The 26,141-nt window shown below is 40.0% G+C and overlaps 1 protein-coding gene across 24 annotated transcripts in view; it reads right to left on the bottom strand.

Annotated features, from left to right (window-relative positions):
- The window catches only part of CADPS2 (calcium dependent secretion activator 2), a 539,668-nt gene that overhangs the window by 340,292 nt on the left and 173,235 nt on the right, over nucleotides 1-26,141 (bottom strand). For all 24 annotated transcript variants that reach the window (XM_036862873.1, XM_036862885.1, XM_036862874.1 and 21 more), the window contains exon 3: nucleotides 8,480-8,812. In XM_036862873.1, coding sequence (XP_036718768.1) covers nucleotides 8,480-8,812 — 333 coding nt within the window. The remainder of the gene's footprint in view (nucleotides 1-8,479; nucleotides 8,813-26,141) is intronic.

Genomic DNA, 26,141 nt, shown 5'->3' with positions numbered 1-26,141 from the left:
GCAAGTGATTTTTGTTATCAAATGTAACTGTCTCTGTAGAATGGGCTTTTATATTTCTGCCAAAGTAAACAAATTATGTTAAAATGTATTATCAATCACATGATACTAGTTGAGAAAAAAGATGACAGCAGTGAAAGGCAGATACCAATTTCCTCTGAGGGATTCACATGTCTTTCCCTATTTTCCCTTTACACACCGTGAAAGGGGGTCTTCAGAACATAATGCCTCATGGTTCCTGCACTTCCGGGGGAAGACTTTCACAGTGAGAGGGGCAAGAAGCACAGCAACTGCCTCTGTTGATTTTTTAAAAATTCCTAGACCTCAAGTGCTTAATCTCCAAAGCTTGAGATTTCTAGGGGAAGGGAATCATAAACCTGAACACTATACTTTTTAACCATTCATAAATATTCCTGCTTATTCCTTACAAACACACAACCAGTTCTGTAATATTACTTAACACAGTTCTTACAGTCTTCAGAATATAAGGAATTTGGTGAGGGCAGGGGGAGCGGTATTTAGAGAGGAAGGTTCCAGGTAACTTTGCTTTGACTCTTGGGTAAACATGGGTGAAACTTTCTTCAGTTAATGGAAGGAGACTATGAAAGATTAATGAAGATTGCTTTCGGCAGAAAAGATCAGGATCTAGATGGCTGTAAAATTCAGTTAATCAGTCCTCTTAAAAGGTAGAAGGAGGAGAATGACAGTATATACGGTACTATGTATTCCACTACTCAGACTCTGGTCATTTAGGATTGTGTGTCTCTGCAATCTACAAGAGCCACACCCACACGTGCTAATGTCGCCTCAAACCACAGCCCCAACCCAGCCCTCCTTATACTAGCAGCTCCCCCCAGATGCCAGGGGCTGCCTCACATCTCCATATCAGCACATGCTCACCCCTCCCCCCCACAGAATACTTAGCATCTTCTCATCCTGGTAACCCTCTTCATGACACACCTGAAGATTACACAATTCTCCCCAATACTGCATTCGTCTCAACCTCAAGAAGGTAGAGCCAGGGACTTACCACGCCACTATGGCATTTACAAGAGAGCTTCCTTTGAAAAAAATTAAAGCTAGCAAATAACTAGATCTCCTTTCTATGTTACCATCTGTATTCTCTACATGATTACAGAGAATGGGCTAACGAACTGATTTAAACATAGTGTACCACGCTTTGTCATATTTTAAAATAATCTTTAAAAAACATTTCATTTCTGTTCAAGGAAAGCTGATTCATTACTGGTACCACTTAAGTAACAATATTTTAATTCAAAAATATGTGAAATAAAAATTATTCTTAAGACTATAAAACACATAGCTTTAATATCAACTAACTTCATTTCTCTAAAAGTATGATTGTATATATTTGAAATTCACTGCATTTCCTTCAAGTTATTCTGAAATTAAACTCTCTTCTGACAGACTGGGCTTCTTTCACCCCTGTTAATTTAATATCCTGATTCAAGTAAATGATGGCTAACAATTTCAGATTCTGGTATTGTTATGTTACTCATTGTAGAGTGTACAGTTTGCGCTCTTTTTTTCATCTTTTTTCTTAGTATTTTGTTCTGTGAATGTGCACCAATGCAAACACAATATTCTCAAAGCAAAGAATCCAAAATCTGACAGGCAGTTTCAATAGCACAAGAACTAATCCATGATATATGTGGGTTGTACTTGTTTTTCTGATAATATGCAAATAATTTTTCTTTCAATTATCCCTGGTTTCATAACTTAATTGTTATACATGCTATCTTCTAAATTAGTGCTTTTAAGAGTTTCCTAAAGGAAACTCTTAAATGCCTTAATTTTGAAATTAATAAGTTCTTGGCTCTGACTGGAAGTAATACAAACACCTATGCTTCTTCAGAAGACGGCTTCCTGTTTTTCCATTCTGGATGCTAAACCTACAGCTCTGGGATAAGGGCTACAAAACCACGTGAGGCTCCTGCCAGCTTCAGGTGGCAGCCCTGGCACTGCTCCCTCCTCATTCACGTCCTTTCCTTTCCGAGTCCCCAAGGGCTGTCTGTCCGTTGCCAACCTGCACATCTCAGCAGAGCAGCTTCCTATCCTGAGCTTCTGACCCTGAAGCAACAAAACATCTTTGAGATTTCCTAGGAGAACACTGTTGGCAAAAACGAGGGACCAGACAGGGTAAATAAATACAGAAGCAAGAATTTTACAGTGAGCAAGAGCCTCAAAGCCTTTCCTGAGACACAGGGAAAGTGGAGTAAATTCCACCAACAGGTACCTGGAGCCAAGTGCCTGCAGCTTGGCTAGCTTTAGACCAAGCTGCGTCCCCGAGCCCTGCTCTACTAATTCCTCTCCTCACACCATTCCTTCCCTGTAAAGGGCAGGCTATCTTCTGTGATTTCTATAGCCTTTTCTTTTTTAAACTCTGTTGAAAGACAACAAAAGAACACACAAGATAGACAGGTCCTCGAGGGGAAAAAAAGAACCTCAGCTATTTTTCTCAACAATCCATTTTCTTAATTTCTGTAAAATGATTCTTATTCCAAAGGAAAGCTCTTCCCTTACTTATGAGTATTTTTGTAATTTCTTTAAGTTAATCAAAAAATCTTTAAGCTTTTCTTTCAAATCTCAGAGCTGAAGAGAACTCTGGTTTCAGCTCAGACACGTAAAGAGCTTAGGAGAAGTCATGCCTCCTGTCTTCACAATAAACAGCTGGACAAGCTGAAAATCAATGACTTTTCTTCACTTATCAGAGAACTGAGCTTTCAGGGCAAACCACTAACCCAATATCTGGAGACACAGGAAAAACAGAGAGATACTACATTTAAAGCAGAAATCAATGGGTGCCAGAAATATAGAACCACTTATTTGACTAGTAATTTGGACAAACTACTGGAAGCTGAGTGCAGAGAGTGAGAAACTCCTGGGGTTGTAATCATAAAGGGGCTTCCACACCTTCCTGGGCTTTCTTCCAGTAACCCCACCAAGTTCTCATGGTAAGGATCCAGGAAGGTTCCCCATGTGAACCTGGCAGGAAGAGGGGAAGAAGAGCCACTGTTATACCTCCCAGAGTCTTCTCCCTAACAAAGGGGAAAAGACTTTGTTAGAAGAAAACGCTGAAAACTTATTCCAGCTGGAGGAGGAGAAGGCTGCCCTCTGCAGTCCTTTGCACCCTTCCTGTCTTGTCTATTTGAAAAATAATAATAATAACAAAAAACCCAGCATGAACAGGAGACAAGGCTTCAAGGAAACAAATGGGGGATGCTTTAGCCAGGGAAGGAAATAAGGGATGTGGGTGAGAAGGAAAACAATACTCGGGGACAAAGGTTAGAAACACTTGTGCAAGTTACAGCCCTGAGACACAGGCCCACGGAAAGACTGAGACTTTACCAAATGGTAGAATGAACACTCCCTTCTCCCCGGCACCCTACCACAACACCAGCATCGCTCCAGAAGAACAGCTGATCGCGGTTAAAGAGCCGCAGATACGGACTCTCTGAAGAGGAATACTTAGGGAAGCCCAAAGTCAAGACAGGGGAAAAAGACAAGGACACTAGAAGAATGTGAAGCTTCTTGTGCCTGTGGCTACAACAAACATTAAACACAGCCAACCTCCCAGTCAGATTAACGTAAATCCTCACACTAAAGGCAAATATACCGAAGTTTCTCTTACCTGATACAACATGCCTGGCTCTCAACAAAAAGTTACAAAGCATGCCAAAAGGCAAAAAAAGAAAAAGGAACACAGTCTGTGGAGACAAATCATGCATCCAAAGCAGATTAAGATGTCACACAGACGTAGTTAACTAACAAGGAATTTAAGTAACCATAAATAATATATTAAGGGCTGTAATGGAAAAAGTTGAAAACAGGCAAGAACAGATGGATAATATAAGCAGGGAGGTGGAAACTCTAAGAAAGAATCAAAGGAAATGCTAGAAATCAAAAACACGAACAGACAGGAACAATGCCTTCGATGGGCTTATCAGTAGACTTGCTGATTCTGAGCAAAGAATCAGGACACTTGAAGGTCAGCCGAAACTTCCCTCTCTGAAATGCAAAGAGAAAGAGAACTAAAAAGCAAACAAAAAACCAAAAAGAACATCCCAGAACTGTGGCGAGTAACATAACTAGACATAACAAATATAACTAAAATACTGGCAGGAGAAGGTGAGAATAGGATATAAGGAACGTTTGAATTAATAATGGCTGAGAATTTTCCAAATGTAATGACACACACCAACCCCTAAATTCAGGAAGCTCAGAAAATACCGAGCAGGAGAAATATCAAAAAACTCATACCCAGGCATATCATATTTGAACTGCAGAAAACTAAGCCAAGGAGAAATTATTAAAGGAAGCCAGAGGACAAAAAAACAAACAAAACACCTTACAGAGAATCGAGGATAAGAGCTTGATCAGACTACTCATCAGAAACCACACAAGCAAGAAAATGGAGTGAAATCTTTAGAATGTTAAAAGAGAAAAAAAGCTAATTCTATATCTAATGAAATTATCCTTTAAAGATAAAGAAGAAACAGAGACTTTATCAGATATACAATAACTGGGGGAGTTCATTATCAGTAGTCCTGCCTTTCAAAAAATGTTCAAAGAAGTTTTTCAGATAAGGAAAATGATGTAGGTCAGAAACTTGGATCTACATGAAGAAAGTGTCCGAGAAGGAATAAATGAAGGTGAAATTATATATATATATATATATATATATATATATATATATATATATATATATATACACACACACACACATATATGTATATATATACACACACACACACACACATATATATCTTTTATTTTTCTTATTAATTGATCTAAAAATTATCTGTTTAAAGCAAGAGTAGTAACAATATGTTTGGTGAATAGAGCATATTATAAGTGAAATGAATGACAGAAATTTCACAAGGGATGGGAGGGAGGAATTGAGAATTCTCTATTATGGGAGAGCTGTACTACACTTGAAGCCTTATAGTGTTATTTGAAGGTAAGCTTAGATTATTTTAAAATACATATTGTAAGCCCCAGGGCAATTACTAAACACACTTTTTAAAAAGATAAGTAGTACATCAAAAGAGTATATAAAATGGAATCATATAAATGTTCAATTAAAATTAAAGAAGGCAGAAAAAGGAGGGGAGACAGAGAACAAATGCAAAAAAGGGTCAACACTTAAAAAGACTGCAGAATGTGATCCAACTACATCACTTTATATACAAATGGTCTAAACACACCCATTAAAAGACAGAAATTGCCAGACTGGATTAAAAACAAAAACAAAAACCAGAGGTAATATGTGCTGTCTACAAGAAACCCACTTTAAACAAAGAATCAGACAGGTTAAAAATAAACAGATGGAGAAAGATACACCATGCTAACCCTAATCAAAAGAAAGCTGAAGTAGCCATATTAGTTTGAGACAAAGTAGACTTCAAAAAAAAAAAAAGATTATCAGGGACAAAGAGGGACTTTATATAAAGGGGTTAATTCCGCAAAAAGACATAACAACGCTAAATGTGTATGAACCTAACAAAGCATCAAGATACATGAGGCAAATACTGATAGAACTGAAGGTAAAAATAAATCCATTATTACAGACAGAGATTTGAACTAGAAGTATTGGGTTGGCCAAAAGGTTCTTTTGGTTTTTAAGAACTTTATTGAACAACATATTCACTGTTTTTGTTCCACTACCTTCTGCCATTTTTCAGGCAACTTCATAGTTCTATCTTCCCAAAACCTTTTATCTTTTTGAGCAAAGAACTGTACCAGATGCCTTTTACAGTCTTCCAGGGAAGACCAAAATAAATGGAAATCCAAAGGTGCAATGTCTGGTGAATACGGCGGATGAATCAGAACATCCCAGCCAAGGGACTTCCCTGGTGGTCCAGTGGTTAAAGACTCCGCCTTCCAATGCAGAGGGTGTGGGTTCGATCCCTGGTCGGGGAGCTAAGATCCCACATGCCTTAAAGCCAAAAAACCAAAACATAAAACAGAAGTAATATTATAACAAATTCAATAAAGACTTTAAAAATGGTCCACATCAAAAAAATCTAAAAAAAAAAAAAAAAAAAAGAATTTCCCAGCCAAGCTGTAACAGTTTTTGCCTGGTCATCAAAGAAACGTGTGGTCTTGCGTTATCCTGATGGAAGATTATGTGTTTTCTGTTGACTAATTCTGGATGCTTTTCGTCGAGTGCCGCTTTCAGTTGGTCTAATTGGGAGCAGTACTCGTTGGAATTAATCGTTTGGTTTTCCGGAAGGAGCTCATAATAGAGGACTCCCTTCCAATCCCACTATACAACATCGCCTTCTTTGGATGAAGACCGGCCTTTGGTGTGGTTGGTGGTGGCTCATTTCGCTTGCCCCACGATCTCTTCCATTCCACGTTATCGTACAGTATCCACTTCTCATCACCCATCACAATTTGTTTTAAAAACAAAATGTTTTTGTTATGTTTAAGTAGAGACTCGCATGCGGGAATATGGTCAAGAAGGTTTTCTTCGCTTATGTGGAACCCAAACATCAAAGCGATGAATATAACCAAGCAGGTGTAAATGATTTTCAACGTTTGATTTGGATATTTTGAGTATGTCAGCTATCTCCCACGTGGTATATCATTGATTGTTCTCAGTTAATGTCTTGATTTGATCGCTATCAACTTCAACTGATCTACCCGACCGTGGAGCAACGTCCAGCGAGAAATCTCCAGCACGAAACTTTGCAAACCACTTTTGACACGTTCAATCAGTCACAGCACCTTCTCCATACACTCCACAAATCTTTTCTTGCGTTTTAGTTGCTTTTTTACCTTTCTTGAAATAATAAAGCATAATATGCTGAAAATGTGCTTTTTTTCTTCCATCTTCAATATTAAAATGGCTACACAAAAATTCACCAATTTTGGTAAGTTTTTTTTAAATGCATGCTGCTATGACAGCTGTCACAATACAATCTAACAAAACTGTTTTGAATGAAGTTAAAGAAAACTAAGCACTACTAGAGCCATCTGACAGAAAACATCGAATGAACCTTTTGGCCAACCCAGTATGTTCCAAATCACAGAGGACAGAAACCAGGAGGTCAAAACCCTTGCTGTAGAAGTGATCTTTAAAAGTAAACAAAAGATTAATTTTAGTACATTTTGAGTAAATAAACATAAACTCGTAGGTCCACAGGAATTTATGTTATGACCCTGTAGCATTCAGGATAAATTCTACTGCATTTGTAATAACTTATTTTAGAGGTCTACCTGCTCTATTAAGACTTCAGCACATAGAGAACAAATATTTTATTTAGTTAAGGTTGGTTTCCCCAACACCTAGCAAAGTTTTTGGCTTGAATACTCGGTAAACATCTACTCAATGTCTGAATCTGAATTTTACTAATAAATTATGTTCATCAATATTTGACTATACAAGTGAGCTACTGCTCCATTAAAAATACAAAGTCCCAGTTGTGTTTCTTTTACAATGGAAGATTTTGGCTGTCCAGTCATCCTCCAATATTATCAAAACCACCACCTGGTTTAATAATACAGTAAAAACAATTATAGTGAAAGCATGAATTGTTCACAGGGTTAAGGTTCCACATTGCTTTTCCATTAATTAACTCTGCTAATTTATTCATTGGAAATGATTCACAAATTAGTAATGCAAAGTAAATGATACACATAGAATACAGAAATTGAGAAGTAGATTTGCAAAAAGATTTAAAATAAATGTAAACATATGCACATTATAGACATGTGGACTCTTAATGAACACAGGAATTTTAAAATGCCAGAATTTTGTCAATTTAAATTGTATATTAGGGTATAGTTAAATAATTTATAGCTCTAAAATAAGCAAACAAAATACAACTAAGGAAGGAATACATTTAGACAAATCATAGGCCCTAAAGATGAAAGACATGGAACAAACATGATATTTTATTCAGTTTTTCATATGTATGATTAAAATAACAACTGAAGAGAAAATAGATTATTTACTCTGTCACCTCTAAATTACCTAGTTTAGCAATCTTCTTCAATTCATTTTTATCTGGCTGAGTTAAAGAAAAAATTTTTGAAATTTCAGTCACTTCCATAAAACTCTGAAGATGAGTATCATACCTTTATGAAAAATTATTCTGCAGTGAGGAATACCTGTTTATTATAAATGGCCAAGCTTCTTCAGATAACAGACGATTTTCACTTTACTATTCAGGGCATGCCCCATACACATATACCCAATAGGTACAAACCTGATGTCCTAAAATAGGGCACATGGAACAATTACTTACTGAATAAAATGCACAGATATTCTTCTCCTATCAAATAATTCTTTCAAAGCTTCTTCCAAATGTCATTATTTGACATATTAAAATTCGATTTCACTCACCTTTTCAAACAAAGTGATTAGAGAAAGTAAAGTACATCTTCATAGGCTTGTAAAGACTTGGTGTTCATTCTGTGAGTCAGGGGAATAGGAAATATCATGATCACTTACCTGACACGCATTATAAAGAAGTTGGTGTTCTAGTTTTTTAATCCCCAAAATCTGCTGAAACATTTCATAGAGTTGTTCCTTGCTCAGAATAAGTTCAGAAACAGCGCTTAGGGCCATTCTGTTTGGCTGTTTACACAAGTCCTCTTCACCCCTGCAAATGGCATCATATTTGGCTATCCAGGAGCTCAGCACTGTCTCTTTGCTCAAGCCATCAATTTCTGGCAAACTCCGCACACGTTTTTCTATGTTTTTCTTAAACACCTCTCTGAAGTCATTAGCAGAACACCCTCCACTCTGAACCATTCTGGCCACTCGATCACTCTTCAGAAAAACCTGAAAACAAAACAAAAAACAAAAGAGAACAAAAACCCACTTACAATTAGGCATGGACACTAACACCAACTGCTTTTAGCAATCCAAGAGTTATGACACCAAACATTCCACAACGGTTCAAATGTTTTATAATACGCACTAACTAATGACAAACTGGAGGCTCCAAATCATCTCTCTTAAAATGTTGAAATGTTTAGGAGAGAAAATAATGAGTCTTGAGGAACTTGTAAGATGATCCAACCTTGACCTACACACTCCCCACCTGAAGGTCATGGGGATCTCTACAACTGAAACCTTTAAGAGTTGATTGAAAAGGTAATTGGAGATATGAACCCAACTTCCCAATGTGTACTTGGGAGTTCTGGTTAGTTCTTCAGCAAGGAGAAGGTCCCTTATTGTTTGAAAATCTGAAGGCCAATAGTGTGGTAAGTCTAGTATCCAAGTCAATACCCTCTGGGTATAACTGTTAATCAAAACTACTCCACAGCTGGGGGGTACACACCTGTCCCTACCCCTGACTTCACTAGTTCCCCAACTCCTCACACACTTCTCATAGCTGGGAAAAATCAATGATGAGAAAGCAAACTCTAAAACTTTTAGCTGTCCACTAATATCAAGTAAGAAATAAAACACAAACGATGACAACCAGGGAGAGAGACAGTTTTGAAATGGGAAGAGATGAGTAATAAGTAATAAGGTCATACTGTGCAAGGGACATCAGACTTGGCCTCGAATCTCTCCTTTCTTCTAAGTCACAGACCCAAATATCAACAAGTATCAGCCAAGATTCATGAAACATCTATTCTGTCATCAATACTCCTAAGAATCCTCTATGGGTCATATGAGACTGATTTTATTCCTGTTTTCTTCCTATAATAACAAAAACTTCTTCCAAAGAACCTGTAGGATTATTTAATGCAGCCCCCATGAGTTATATCTGTTGTTATGGCTTATGGAACAAAAATTCATGTCAATCTTTTCCCTAAGAACTGACTCATGATACTGAGGTACTCCCAAATTATGACCCCACTATTTGCTCTAATGCTACTACCATGTCTGTCTGCATGTGGGCAAACAGCATGTGTGGTCTGTGCAAAGCAGCCTCATTTGTCCCAGTGACTGGCATCTCAGCTACCAGGTCCCAAACCTTTTCCCCACTTAATTTCTCCTCTTTTCAGACCATTCGTACAAAATATTGTTTCCTACCTTTGCTCAATGGCCAGAGGGGATTTCTGACTCTTGAATATTTTGGTTAACTAACGTACTGAATTAGGAGTGGTGAATTTTACACTAGCAAACGTGCATGACACATACACACAGTGCTTCCTCTCTTTTTACTAGCTGTGGCTCAATTACAGTCAAAGAGACTCTTATTTTTTATGTTTCTAAGCCAAGACTAATTCTTAAGCCCCAAGTATAAGAATAGTGCCTTTAATTTATTTAGATGAAGGAAAATAAAATTTAGATATTTAATATTTTATCTAAAAATGCCATTTACCTACCTCTAAACACTTCTTTCTCATCCTCATCTAATTGAACTACTCTCGTTGGGCACTAGACTTCAAGATAAATGTTATACGGACATAATTTTTCTAATTTCCGTTACAGCTGTATCTTGTTAAATGGGAATGTACGGAGGCCCCGTAGTCAGAGGGGGCGGGCTGCGCCAGTTGTCAATCCACTGCTTTCCAGGGCTGTCTTCCTGTGGCCTTGGCACTGGTACAGTTTTAGAGGGTGCTGGAGGGACACTGGAGGAGGAAGGGCCCTGGTTCCCGGTTCTCTTCTTATACCTGGAGGCACGTGGCACCAATCCCCGGGGCAGCTTCTCTGCAGACCCCAAGGAGGGCTTCGCAGGGTGCGCCCACACTGGCAGATTCCCGGGCAGTTGTGCAGTGCAGCACTGCAGAAGGCAGGCTCCCGTGAGTCCTACCAGTGCGGCACTGCAGTGAACTGGCCTGCCATCCGGTAGGATACGCCACATCTTCTCCAATGAGGTCTGGACCCCAGCCTTTTCCAGGTTTGCTCCTTCCTTGGGTGCTCTGCTCCCTGTACCTGCTACTCCTATATTCTTTAGTTTCCCTTGCCCATTGTAGCCAACCCCTCATTGTTTATAACAAATTTTCCCTGATCAATTATCGTGTGGTTTCTGTCTCCAGATTGCACCGTGATACAGAAATACTGAAATGCTGCATGGGACATTATATCTAAGAGAAAATATTTGAAATTGAAACAACTTTTTAAAATTTGGTAATTGTATAAAGCTGGAACGGCAAGATATTTTTAAAGCACAACATAAATGCCTTACAATTGGCTTCAGAAAACCTTTTAATTGCTTGATATCTAATACTCTAAGTTAGGAGGCATTTCATTTTTTTCAACCTCTTCTGTCTGTCAGTGCTAAATTCTACCAAGTAACCAAACAGTGTTTTTGAAGCAAGGGCGCTGATGAACTTAGGTTTTTGGAGTCTTAATTTCCTCTGTAAAACCATACCTAAAGCCATACTAACTCAGTCCAATTGCATGCTATTTAATCAACATTTACAAAGTGGTAACAACATGTCAGGCATTCTGCTAGGTGTTGGGGACATAAAGACAAATGAGCCAAAGACCCTGCCCTCAAACAGCTCACACCGCCTGAGAGAGACAGGATACACAGTAAAACAGAGGGCGGGAGCAATCACAGAGACCTATGCAAAGGTGGGGGGAAAGAAAAGGAAATTATTAACTCTGTTATCTGGGGGGCACGGTTGGGGAGGAGAGGGGAACAGGACAAAGGACCTGTGATTTGAATGACCTGTGGGTTGAGTAAGGGGAAAAGGGAGAAGAAAATACGTTTCAGGAAAATAAAAGAGGGAAAAAGCAAGAAGCATAAAATCGCATGACCTTTTGAAGGAAACATAAGAATTTTTATACTTCAGGAGCATCAAATATAAGGGTGAATGGAACACAAGTTGTGCCAATCAGACCAACAGAGACCAGATGGCCAAATGCAGCGTGTGCCAAGCAAGGAAATCTGAGCTCTGCCGGTGGGTCAGGAGTCGATGATGGCTAGGTAACCTCGGTGCTGAAATACTGAGAAGCACGATTTAGACAAATAACTGGGGGCAGCATCAAGGGTAGATGACAACTGACCAGAACAGAGACTGGGATCAGTTATCTGGAGACCAGGTGAAAAGCACTAAGGGCCTGATCTAGGGCAACTCATGGGCTAAAGAGAGAGAGGCAGAGGAGAGACAGCTGGGAGACAATCAACATATCCTGGTGAGTTACAGAATGTGTAAAGGCAGGGAAAATATGAGTCACAGTTTTTACTGGGGTGTCTGGATTCCACTAGCTAAAAATAATTAAAGAATACAGGTGGAACAACGTGTGTGTGTGTGTGTGTGTGTGTGTGTGTGTGTGTGTGTGTGTGTGTGTGTGTGTGTGTGTGTGTGTGTGTGTGTTGTTTGTAAATGGTGGTGGGTATATGGGGGGCATGGTCCTGGATTACTAGTTTAGTTTTGGTAGAGGTCAGCTTTGAAGACCAAGTATAGTAAAAACAGAGTGAGGAACAGAACTCCATGAAATACCTATATTTACAAAGCTGGCAGAAAAACTGGATCCAGGGGAGGCTGGTAATGTCAGAAGTAGAAGGAAAAATACGACACATTAGCAATCAAGAGGGGAGAGAGTCCGGAGAGAAAGAGAATCAAGTACCACAAGGGAAATCAGCTCAAATCAGCAGAAATTTGATTGCCTCTACCACCATCTGGTCACCTTTGGCAGAGAAGATAGTAGAGTGGTAAAGAGTAGGAACTGATCTGCAGAAGGAGAAAAGGACAAGTTGTAATAAAGTTAAGACGGCAAACATTGGGTTGGCCAAAAAGTTCGTTCGGGTTTTCCCATAAGACGTTACATAAGATGTTCCGTAACGTCTCATGGAAAAACCCAAATGAACGGCCAACTCAATATAAACTGTCCTTCTAGAAAGCTTGGATGAAAAGGAAAATGAGAGGAAGGCAAAAAGCTGAACTGGGAAACGACATGCAGGCAATGAGGGAGACAAGTCAGGAAAGAGAGGCAGCTTAAGGTATGGATAACAGAAAATAGTGATGGTACGTCACTTCTGAGATTAGTTTGTGGAAGCCTGCAGTGCGCTCTCCCATCACATGCCCGGGGGGTGCAAGCCGCTGTGACGCAAGGTACTGAAGCCCTCGGTCTAACAGCCCTCAATGAACTGAGGTCAGCCCAGAACCATGGGAGTGGACCGGAAAGCAAATTCATGACTAATTGAGCCACGAGTGTGATCTCAGCAGACAGCTTGATTGCAACTTCACGAGAGACCCGGAGCAGAAACATCCAGCTAAGCCTCTCTCAGATTCCTAATCCTGAGAAACGCATGTGAGATAACATGCATTTACTGTTTTAAACTGGTATGTTTAGGGATAAATTGTTACCAGCAATAGAGAATACATGGTTTACACTGTATTCTATCATATTCATGTTGTATATCCACATGGTTTACGCCCTTACTTCACGTGGGTGTCAGTACCATCATTTCCTCAGAGGAAGCCCCACCTCTTCCCCCTATTCATTATCACACCCTTTTATCTTGCTCTGTTTTTCTTTTTAGCACACAGCACTACCAGATATGTATTTACTGTATGTCTCCCCAAAATATAAGAGCCACCAGAGCAGTGACTTTGTCTTGTTTTCTAGTGAACCCAGTGCCTAACACAGTGCCTGCCTAGAGTAAGGAATCAATAAAGGTTTGTTGAAAAAAGTGATGATTATCTATAGACACTGAATCCTCTAAGGCTAAAGAAGAGAATTTAGATAGGCACCTGGATCACAGGCTTCCTAAGATACGGATGCCCATGGGAGAGGAACCAGGAGATGGATAAACACCGAAAAACTGAAAGTGTAGTAAGTGGTAATAGTGAACAGGAATGCACTCCAGAAGGCAAAAGAGATTTCGCCTGAGGGAGGAAGAGCAATGATCTGAAAGCAGGAATGAGGAACAGCCCTCCTGGCCCTAGATGTGGAGGAGAAAGGAAGACCTACCATCATCAGAAGGCTGTTCCTCCCTGTGTCCTCGCTAAGGTTCCATCCCATCCATCGTTAGGTCTGAGGTGCTCCACTTTGCACATGTTCCCAATCCCAACACCATCACAAAGGGTGATTCACCAACCCCTCCTCATCTCACTTCAGCTTCAGACTTGCATCTCCAATACCACCCATCGGCTCTCCTGACACGTCCCCCTGACACCCTAAACTTAACAAATTTCAAATGGGATTCATGAGTTCTCCCATTATTTGCTCGACCTCCTGCTTACCTGCTTCAATGAGTATCAATACCTATTTCCCTCCTGGAGAGACCTGGAAACCATTCTCAACTCCACCATCTCCTCCATGTTTATTTCCCAACATACAACTTGTCACTAAACCTTGTCACTAAGCTGATCCTGCTCACCCTGGAATTCCTCTGAAATCCTTCCTCACTTCTTCACACCCCACGGAAGCTGTTCCTGCCCCTCACTGTGACTCAACTGGCTAAGAACAACAGCCTCTCAAGTGGTCTTCCTGCCTTAGAAATTTTCCTGATAGCCACTCTACTCTCATTTTCCCCAACTTATCCTCTTCACTGGTATCAAGTTAATCTTTTTTTTTTTTTTTTTTTTTTTTTAAATCTGGCCGTTTAAATTCTTCTCCAGTTTAAAAATTCTTTGCTGACTTTCCACCAAAAGTCATCAGCAAGGCCTCTGAGGCCCTACACTTCAACTGGCTCCTAACTACCTATCACTCTGGCTTCATCACAAATCTGTCACTCAATGTCCATGCCCCGACCTCCACCATCCTTCCTTCAAAAATTTCACACTGTCCATCTCACCACCACCAACTTACCTCCTAGCAACTATTCAGATCCCTGCTCAGTTGACCCTCAGTGATTCCCTGAATCACCTTGAATCAGCCATATCCTATGTTGTTTGTATGCAATCCTAGCACCCTTTCTTTTTCCTTTAAAGTCACTTTGTAACTGTAATACTTAACTGCAAATTCTATTACCGTCTTACTTTTCTTTTTTTTAATTAATTTATTTATTTATATTTATTTTTGGCTGTGTTGGGTCTTCGTTTCTGTGCGAGGGCTTTCTCTAGTTGCGGCGAGTGCGGGCCACTCTTCATTGCGGTGAGCGGGCCTCTCACTGTTGCGGCCTCTCTTGTTGCGGAGCACAGGCTCCAGATGCGCAGGCTCAGTAGTTGTGGTGCACGGGCCTAGTTGCTCCGCGGCACGTGGGACCTTCCCAGACCAGGGCTCGAACCCGTGTGCCCTGCATTGGCAGGCAGATTCTCAACCACTGCGCCACCAGGGAAGCCCCAACCGTCTTACTTTTTACTCACTAGACAGTAAGCTCCATGAAGCCAAAGACTGTTTCATTCACCACTGTATCTCCACCTCCATGCAACTGCATACTTTAAACAATTAACCAGTATGGTTTACTGAGTTTCAGCTACATGCTTACAGAAGAAAGTATAGGACACGAACCTTGTCCATATGAACGGGAGAGGGAAAGATATCTCAGAGGGAAGGAGGCACAATGAGTGATGCCACAGAGAACTAGTTTTGTGAGAAAAATAAGATGTTTATTGTCCAAAACCATAATATTGTCTAATTCTCCATCTGTGCTGTTCTTGCAGAAATGACAGTTTTAAATTTTTCAGATGTTATCAGTTATGAAACTGTAACAATGATGGATTTAGTCTCATTAGATATCAACTGTCTTAATCCTGTGTCCTTTCATAAGAACAGTTATCAAGGTAAAGGCAGGTAAAGTGTGACCACATGCAAAGGCTAGTCCTAGATGCTGCTCTCCAAGCCGAGCGTGCACATACGCCAGCTTTCTGCTCTAGGCCCCAGGATCCTCAATGAACTTCTGCCCGGGGAACACATAACAGGGGCCATCCTGGCGCAGAAGTGGCCATGGGAACTTAGTGTATCCACACACCCGCCAATGAGCAGATATTCTGTCTCCCTAGAGCTCTTCATATATCATCTCCTTTCATCCTCCTCATCACCCTGTCTCTTTCTCCATTGTCATTCTTTTTTTTTGTTTGTTTCCTTATTTATTTTCATTTTGGATGATCTGTCCATTGGTGTAAGTGAGGTGTTAAAGTACCCCATTATTATTGTGTTACTGTCGATTTCCTCTTTTATAGCTGTTAGCAGTTGCCTTATGTATTGAGGTGCTCCTATATTGGGTGCATATATATTTATAATTGTTATATCCTTCTTGGATTGATCCCTTGATCATCAAGTAGTATCCTTCCTTGTCTCTTGTAACATTCTTTAGTTTAAAGTCTATTTTATCTGATATGAGTATAGCTACTCCAGCTTTCTTTTGATTTCCATTTGCATGGAAAATCTTTTCCATCCCCTCACTTTCAGTCTGTATGTTTCCCTAGGTCTGAAGTGGGTCTCTTGTAGACAGCATATAGATGGGTCTTGTTTTTGTATCCATTCAGCAAGCCTGTGTCTTTTGGTTGGAGCATTTAATCCATTCACGTTTAAGGCAATTATCGATACGTATGTTCCTATGACCATTTTCTTAATTGTTTTGGGTTTGTTTTTGTAGATCCTTTTCTTCTCTTGTGTTTCCCACTTAGAGAAGTTCCTTTAGCATTTGTTGTAGAGCTGGTTTGGTGGTGCTGAATTCTCTTAGCTTTTGCTTGTCTGTAAAGCTTTTGATTTCTCCATTGAATCTGAATGAGATCTTGCTGGGTAGAGTAATCTTGGTTGTAGGTTCTTCCCTTTCATCACTTTAAGTATATCATGCCACTCCCTTCTGGCTTGTAGAGTTTCTACTGAGAACTCAGCTGTTCACCTTATGGGAGTTCCCTTGTATGTTATTTTTCATTTTTCCCTTGTTGCTTTCAATAATTTTTCTTTGTCTTTAATTTTTGCCAATTTGATTACTATGTGTCTCTGTGTGTTTCTCCTTGGGTTTATCCTGTATGGGACTCGCTGCGCTTCCTGGACTTGGGTGGCTATTTCCTTTCCCATGTTAGGGAAGTTTTTGACTATAATCTCTTCAAATATTTTCTCTGGTCCTTTCTCTCTCTCTTCTCCTTCTGGGACCCCTATAATGCGAATGTTGTTGCAATTAATATTGTCCCAGAGGTCTCTTAGGCTGTCTTCATTTCTTTTCATTCTTTTTTCTTTATTCTGTTCCACAGCAGTGAATTCCACCATTCTGTCTTCCAGGTCACTTATCCGTTCTTCTGCCTCAGTTATTCTGCTATTGATTCCTTCTAGTGTAGTTTTCATTTCAGTTATTGTATTGTTCATCTCTGTTTGTTTGTTCTTTAATTCTTCTAGGTCTTTGTTAAACATTTCTTGCATCTTCTCGATCTTTGCCTCCATATTTTCCCTGAGGTCCTGGATCATCTTCACTATCATTATTCTGAATTGTTTTTCTGGAAAGTTGCCTATCTCCACTTCATTTAGTTGTTTTTCTGGGGTTTTATCTTATTCCTTCATCTGGTACATAGCCCTCTGCCTTTTCATCTTGTCTATCTTTCTGTGAATGTGGTTTTTGTTCCACAGGCTGCAGGATTGTAGTTCTTCTTGCTTCTGCTGTCTGCCTTCTGGTGGATGAGGCTATCTAACGTCATTCTCTTTTACAGATGAAGTGGTCAGGCTGAGAAGTGACCAGCCCAAGATCACAAAGTTATTGGGAGAACAGAGACTGAATCCCTGCCTTTAGAATCCAAAAGCAACATTTCTTTATTCTTCTTACCCACTCTTCCACCACACTATACCCCACTCCTACCAAGGGTTCACCCCTGCACACCATATATTTTGCTGGGTGCTGGCCAACACATGTGGAATTACCAATCAGTGACCTCCCTGTGAAAAGGCCACTGAATACACAACCAATTGAATACACAACTGGTGTGGCAGGGTGAGGGTGGGGTGTTACGATCCGGACATCAGAAAAATAATATACCACATATGCTACCTTTCTCCACATTTTACTGGGTTTTAACTTGTACGTGGGCCCTCTGAGAACCACCAACTGCCACCCTTCCCATTCACCTGCTCAGCTTAGAGACCAAAGAAGTTACTGAATATCTTAAAGTCATGGTGAACTAATAACAAAATTGAAATGTGGTGATACCACAACAAGCAGCTGTGTCTGCAAAGGGTAAGTCTGCTCAGCTGTCCAAATAAAACCTCAAATACACTTTTCTAAAAAAGTACTTATTGTTCACATATGGCTTTTGATCTGAAACATGCATTGCTTCTTTGACTCAAAAGGATTGTATAACGATGAGAAAAACATTATCTGCTTGCCAAATCATTGTGGTCATCTATGAGATGGTTCCTGGGAAGGCTGCCAACGTGTGTTCAGCCAGGAAAACGCTGAGAAAGTACAAGAGCCCCACTTCAAAGAGGTGCCATTTTCTCCTTAATAATGACAAATAAAATATTGTCTAATAATTCTAATAATCTATGCGGCCCATGGAGAAACAGTTTCTTAAACTATTTTTCAGGTGTTATCAATTCATGATCAATTTTTTTGTAACACTGATGAATTTGATTTTACTAGATGTCAAATAATTCCCAGTTTTCCGGCAAAAATACCAGTATTTCCTATTGGTCACTTCTTACGCCTAAAGCCAGTCAATGGATTATTCCCTGTTGGCACCCTGTTGTGCCAGTCTCTTCATCCATCCAAGTCTCCCTCAACCTACCTTTCCAGCCTTCTCTTCCACTGTTCCTGAGAACATATTTTCTCTTCCAATAAAGGGAACCACTTGTTTAGCCTTTGACATTCTCTACAAGCTTCCTCCCCCTTACCGTACCTCATCCACTTGTTCCATAAATATTTATCAAAACATACTCCCTGCTGGGCAATGTGCTCAGTGCTGGGGATTTACTGGTGAGCAAAATGACATGGGTTTGCTGCCTTCACAGAACTTATAGTGGAAGAAACAAACTACACGAACTAAAATGACTGCAGCTTGATGTATACTACTGAGCATTTCTGGCACCATAAGAGTCTGTAGCAAGACTTTGAATCTATTTGAGGAGGTCACAGAGGCTTCCCTGAGGAGGTGAATGGAGGTATGAAGACCAAGAGGAATCAGTTGGGAAATGAGGGGAGACCAAGGGACCATGGGGTAGGGTGGGACACAGCTGGTCTCAGCGGGCTTCAGTGAAGGGAATGAGGTTACAGTGGTATGAGAAGAGATTGGAGAGAAGGGACAGGCTTTATAAGCCTTGGAAAGGTATCTGGTCTTTATCCCCAGAGCAGGGAATGCCATCCAAATATTAGTCAGGGAGTCACATGATCAAGACTGCATTTTGAAAACAGCTAAAATTTACTCTAGGGGCTTTATATATATTAACCCTCAAACACATAAGGTAGGTGCTAGTATCTGTTTTAAAGGTAAGAAACAAAAGCATAGAGAGGTAAAGGCACTTGTCCGAGGTCACATAGCCAGATTGTAAAGGAGTGAAAATCTAAGCCCAGACCATGCAATCAAGTGTGGTGATTGATCAACTTATGGCTCATTAAACTGAGAGGGATAGAGCAAGGAGCCGATAGAATGAAGAGAACGAGGAGGTAGAATGTACTCCTGGTATCCTCTGCTCCTTTGTGACGTTTTCCCCAGCTTATGCCAGGTCTTCATCCTGTGCCTTCTTAGCACTTCCCGTCCTCTCTGAAGGTATGAAATATACCTGTCCTCAAGCAAGCAAATTCTGTACAGCATCAATGCATCTCTCCCCTGCTTAGACCATGAACTGCATTAGAACTGCACCTTTAAAGCCTCTGTAGGGTCTGGTATCATTCGATATTCAAATTTTACAGAAAATAATGAGGTCCTTATAGTCATAATGGATTTTGGAAAGTTATTAAATCCGAAAGGGGGGGAGTTTTGACCAGTGTGGAATGAGGTTTTCACTGATTCAATGTAAAGAAATGAACATAAAGATTACAAAGTAATTCTAATAAAGCTAAATTTCCTCCATATTTTAACGGTAGAAATCATAAGTACAAGTCACTTCTATGCAATACAATGTTATTAACAATAGATTGTGGGTTAGTTTTTTTGTTGTAGTGGTTAATGATCTTTCTTGGCAAAAAAATAAGAGGCTATATTTGACATTGGTGTTTTTTTTTTTTTATCCATGACTTCCCAAGGTTTAGAAACCACTGAGTTAACCAATCCCATTCCCTTTTCAAATGTTAAGAAATCATACCTTAAAACTGACAGCAATCTTTTTAAAAAACATATAGGTAAGTGATATGTCTAGACCTTTATCTGTAAACTAGGAAGCAGGTGCTCACAAAAGACCCTGCCTTATAACTTATCTAAATCCCTTATATCAACTCTAAAGCCCTTAAAGCAAATCTAAACCCCCTAAACTACCAAAGGCTTCTCGCACTGTCTGCAGGTAGGAATTGAGGCGAGTTTACATCCAAATGAACATAAATGTGATTTGAGAAGTATAAGACTATTTTTTTGGGAAAAAAAATACACATGCTCTTCCCATCATCAATATTACAAGGTTTTTATAAAACTTTTTTCTTCTAATATTAGCTCATAGCAGATCCTTTAGTCTTCCTTTATAGATATCTTCCAACTCAATGATTAGCTTAAATCTCCCTAAGCCGACGGCAAATTCTCCTTAACCCTGTAACTACAGAGCCAGAAAGTGAAGAATTTACCAAACCACTCACTCCGAGCACAAATATAAACAGAGAAGCATGATCACTGAGCACTAGCTGGGCTTCCAATCTGCACAGACTGAAAGTCTTAACGGGAAAAATGATCATGTTCACAGTGGAAAAGGGAGCATGATAAATGTAAATTTGTGAAGTCAATTTCTATATGCATACATAAAGTGAAAGAAGGCATCACCCCCTCCTAATCCATCCCCCCTCACCCTTCCCCTATTTCATTCCATGTTTCATGGTATTATAGAAAATTTTAGAAAACTCTGAAAGCTCCTGGGTTGGGCTGCCTTGTTCTGCCTATTCTATGAAGAGGTTTTTTGTTTGTCTGTTTGGGGGGGGGGGCGGTTTGCCCTCATTATAATGATATAGAAAGTAAATTTTTAAAATGTATATTACATTTACAGTCTTATACTACCTAATGTTCAGTAAATCCCTAAAATCATTTATCTTTATTGTATAGAAAATGGGCTGTTGCCATCTTTACAATATTCCAACCCCGGTTGCGTAATGCAGTTCACCTCACCCTCACGTCTGCTGCACTGCTCTCCTCTCGACGAGGAAAGAATGTACCAAAACCTGGAAGGAAATCAGACCTGAGTGTTCAAGGTGTGACACAAGCTGAGAGACTCAACTGTTCTCGGTCAGTTTCGCCACTGATGGAATAGGAATTATATCTCTTTTTTCAAACAGTGTTTTGAGTATTATATGAAATAATACAGTAAAATAAGCTTTTAACCAGTTATGCGAAGTGTGATCCGTGGACCAATGCCATGGATTGTTACCTGTCCCCCGACAAGTACAGAGAGTATGTCTGTAGAAACTTGCAGTGACGTGACATTGCCATGACATCCCAATACATGATTTTGTACCAACATTTTGTTATGAAAATGTCCAAACATACAGAAAAGCTGAAAAAAGTCTGTAGTGGTTTGAAAATCACTGACTTAACTGATCCTATTCCTTTATCAAATGTGAAGAAATCATTAAGCTGAAACCCACAGCAAACGATCTCTTTTGTTCCGACATTTACCTTCCACCTAGATTCCACAATATTTTACTCAAGTTTTTCTTTCACATAACTATCCGTCCCCTCCCTCAGTCCAAATTATTTTCATTAAACATTTCAGAATGAGTGAAATGCATGATCTTGTGTTTTTACAAAATAATCCACAATGGATTGAAAATAATACAGGTCCTTTGCTGCCGATACATCATCTCAAACTTTTTTTTTTTTTTTTGAGAAGATGGATGATGTCCTCACGTTGACACAGAAATTGGGAGAAGATATTTCTAAAAACCAAATTATACTTTCCACAACACTATCAGCATACCAGAGAACGAGCTACTGTCCTTTCAGAGATGGAAGGTTTATAAAACATGAATCTTGAGAATTGCGAGTGATTTGCTCCTGATAAGCCAAGAGCCTACAAGCAGACAAAGTTCCAAAATGAAAAAAGAATTTTTGGAAAGTAAATCAATCTTAAAAGCAAACATTCTGTTAAGTCAAAGAAAAATGAACCCCAAACCTTTTTGAACTACATTTCCCTGGCATATAATGACTCTCGCTAAATAGCTGTTGAACGATACCTTGCAGTTATTTGTTTTTCCACCAGATGGCAACTATGGGTGGAATAACAATGATTTTAATCTCAACATGTGATTTTCAGGATTGTGCAAGACTTCAAAGGTATAAATCCAGTCACCCTTCCAGAGCTTGAATTCCCTCACCACCGCCGCTGCCACCACCATCAAAACGACATCCAAACCACCAAACTCCTCTAGGGAAGAGAAACTCTCGGCTCTGGGGGGCAATGGCCTGTCTATGGGCAGGACCCACTACCTGAAAGTTCTTTGTTTCCAGGGGGCAACGCTCTCCCTGTAGCTGTCACTCTCTTACCTACTTGAAACCCCTGTAAGAGAAGAGACGATCTAAATTCTCCCCAGGCCATTCTTCAGGTGTTCAAGTCAGCTAACACTGTCTTCAACCTTCCAGGTTAAACACTCCTCAGATGACAGGGCCCCCTCACCAACGTGAGGGCTCTCCTGGCACATGCCCCAGTTTTTCTCTGTGTTCTAGCACAGGGCCCTCGCTCCTTTCAGGCCTTTGTCCAGTTGTTCATCTTCTTGACAAAGCCTTCTCTATTTAAAACTGCAACTCTGCCTCTGACAAGTTCCCATCCTGTTTTGTTTTTCTACACAGCACTTATAACTATTCAAAAAATTAAATTTATTTTTTTTATAATTTCTTTCCACTAGAAAGTAGAAAGTAAGCTCCATGAGGGCACTGGGTTTATTCACCCCTGTATTTCCAGGGCAAACCAATATTTAATGAATGAATGCATGAAATGATTCATCAGTGAATTTGCCACATAAGTAAAATCGCACCATTAATGCGAAGAAAAGGACAGCAATTCCAGTTACAGAAGCAACACTGCTATTAATGCAGTAGGAAAGGCCACACACCTTAAGATGGCCTGCTTAGATGCTCAATGGTGCTCCTCTTGCACTTACTTTCAGCTACAATGTTAAAGATACTAAACTGAGTCTCCCTCCAGTATTTGTGAAGCTGGTTTTATGGATCCAAACCGAGGAATTTACATGATTCTTTTTTGAATTTCATCTACAGTCCACTGTTTTAGTATGTTCAGTTATTTTCAGACCTTTAGTGAATAGGTGGTATTAAACACTATCCTTTTCCAGTGCGAACTACTGAGTCCAGTGCATGGAATGCCCTAAGCTGTTTCTGCTTCTCAGGTTTTTTTCTTTCCTTCTACTTTGAAATTCATAAACCATCTAAAATCTATTCATTTCCTCACAACTCCCTTGGCAATGTGATAGTGGTGGCAGAGAAACCAGAACTGGGAGAGAAAAGGAGCAAGCATTAATGCACAAGCCATGCATAAATCAGAGCAGCTAGATACCTGAAATACGCCTAAATGTGTCTCTAGAAAACTTAACAGCAACTATTATTTGTGTCATGCTTTAAAATTCACAATTATTTTCATTTACGCTATTTCTGACTACAACTGTATGATGCATCCTTCTGTGAAAGTGAACTGACCCTCTGCGACAGAAGAGGTTCTTAAACTGGAAGGTCCAGCAGAATCAGCTAGAAGACTTGTTAAAACAGACTTTTGGGTCCTCCAGAGTTCCTGACTCCACAGGTCTGCGGTGGGGTCTAAGAATGTGCAGTTCCAGCAAGTCCAGGTGATGCTGACGCTGCCAGTCTGGGGACCACTGTTCCGAGATGCTCTGCCCCGGGGCAAGGATATGAATGTGCAGGCCACCTGATGTAAAGGCTTGGTGTTCTTTTCAACAGGCAACTGTGCTTCCTAGGCCTGAACTTTTAAAACAAACTGACATTATTAAGAGAATTATAAAAATTACTTTTTGCCCCTTTCCAACTTCAGAGGAAAGGAAGGCTCTATAAAACCCCTCTGACTAAAGTTTTTACACAAGAGAACTACCAATTCCAGAATCAGTACCTCCTAAATGGAAGCATCCTTTCCTAGAGCCTAAGTGTCCTTCTTCACTCAGTCAGACATACCCTACCCACACCCTCCCCTGCCCACACTCCTCTTTCCTAATTATTTATTTTGAGATCTCACGAGTTATCACTTTAACCACCCTGCTGCTAGCACTCTCAACACCTCTAGCTGGGATTTTTCTTCCAAGGCCCCATCCTTGAAGTCCTCAACACTAGACTTACCTAAACACTTTCTCCTTTACTTAAAAAGTAGCTTTTCAAGCTACCTGTAGTCTAGTGGTTAAGGCCAGGAGCTGTGGAACCAGACCAAGTTCAGATACAGGCTTTGCCACATACTGGCTGTTTGACTTTGGGCAAGTTACTTAGCCTGGCTGGGTCTCAGTTTCCTCATCTGAAGAAGGGGGCACTAATAACATCTACCTCAGAGTTACTGTTAGGATTAAGTGGCTTTCTACCTGTTAAGTGCGTGTAACGGTACCCTGGTATACTGTAGCTGCTATTTTCACAACTACCTCATCGCCACTTTCACAGCCATCAGCCTCACTCAGGCTGCTACACATTTGAGAGAAAAAGCCATACAACTCTGTAATTGGAGATACGGGTCCAAAATAGTAACATTAAATTTCACATAATAGTAAATTACAATTAATGTGAATTGTCTTGTTAATAAATTACAACAACTAAGTACTGCCTTTTGCTATATTGTTCCAAGTACCTCATTTAATTAGCACAGACCTATACTTTCAGCTGTGTAATGAACAGCACCTATAAGTTCTTTGGGTTCCTCAAATTCGGCATACTAAAAATTTGAACTCCCCTTCCACCCTAAACTTGCTTCATCTAACTGTATTTTCTACCTCAATGAATGACATCATCACCTCCTATTGGCCCAGGTCAGAAACCAAGGAGTCATCCTTGACTCTTTTTCTCAACTCCTTCTGACCCATACCCTTCTCTTCTGTATCCACTATGTGTTGCTAAACTGAAGATGAAAGCTACAGGTATAGGCAAGTTTTGAAACCACTGTGACTGTGGTCAGTAAGAAATGAAGTAGAAAATTCCCATCAGAAAATGAGATCAAAGAACATTATCCTGGACATGACCCACCTTCTATTCATCTCACCCAATTCACCTGCCACTGTTTTCATTCATATTTTCATCTTATCAACTCCTGGATTATTGCACCTACCCGCAAAATTCCCGGTCTTCATTTTCCTAAACCGAAATTCTACATGACACTCAAAACTTCTTTAAAAAAACACTGTTATTCACTGTTCCCTCCATGAGAATGCCCTCCGTCCCAACCCAGTAGTTCCATTTCAAATGTTATTTTCTTATTTAATTGTTCCTTGCTTTTCCAGTTGAAATCCACTCCTTCATACTCCCAGAAGCCTTTAACAATTCCTCTCCATGAAATGTAACCCTTTATAACTTGATATTTAGATTTTTACCTATATTTTTCAGGAAAGTGAAAACAAGTAAATCTGAAGGAATCAGAGGATAAAACTAGAACTTGACTAATGTAAAGACTCTTTGGAAGAGCCCTATGGCAGTGGTTCTCAATCTGGTCTGCACATTGGAAACACCTGGGTACCAGGTACCTGGGCCCCACCCCAGAAGTCTTGGGTGCAGCAAGGGCATTGAGCATTTTCAAAGCCCTTGAGGTAGATTCTGACATGCAGCCAACGCTGAGAAGTACTGCTCTATGGGGAATATAAAAAAGAGTTGAGATTTATAAAGGATTCTTAAATAGAAGTAAAGATCTGGTGGAAATCAGTAGAGATGACTCAGGGTAGGCAAATGGTACTGCAGAAAAGAAGTCTTGAAGTCAAGGAATTCAGTAGCACTTCGTAGATAGAGTAGTACTAAAACGGCTTACAACTGGCTGTAGGCTGAAGTTGGAGAAGATGAGATGGGCTTGGAAAGGATGGTTAAGGGAAACTAGGCTTGGAATGAGAACCAAGAGCAAGTGGTGGAAATGAGGTCAAGTGAATTCAGAGGAGGAATTCTGAAAGAGGCGCTGTAAGTTGGGAGGTTTTCAAAGATGACAGAACTTCTGTGGCAGCAACGAATGTTACAGATGTAGGGAAGTTTCCAAATCAGGGTTACCCTGCTTA

This window comes from Balaenoptera musculus, chromosome 9, assembly GCF_009873245.2.
Source record: "Balaenoptera musculus isolate JJ_BM4_2016_0621 chromosome 9, mBalMus1.pri.v3, whole genome shotgun sequence".
Classification (NCBI taxonomy): domain Eukaryota; kingdom Metazoa; phylum Chordata; class Mammalia; order Artiodactyla; family Balaenopteridae; genus Balaenoptera; species Balaenoptera musculus.
This window is presented reverse-complemented; position numbering and strand designations above follow the sequence as displayed.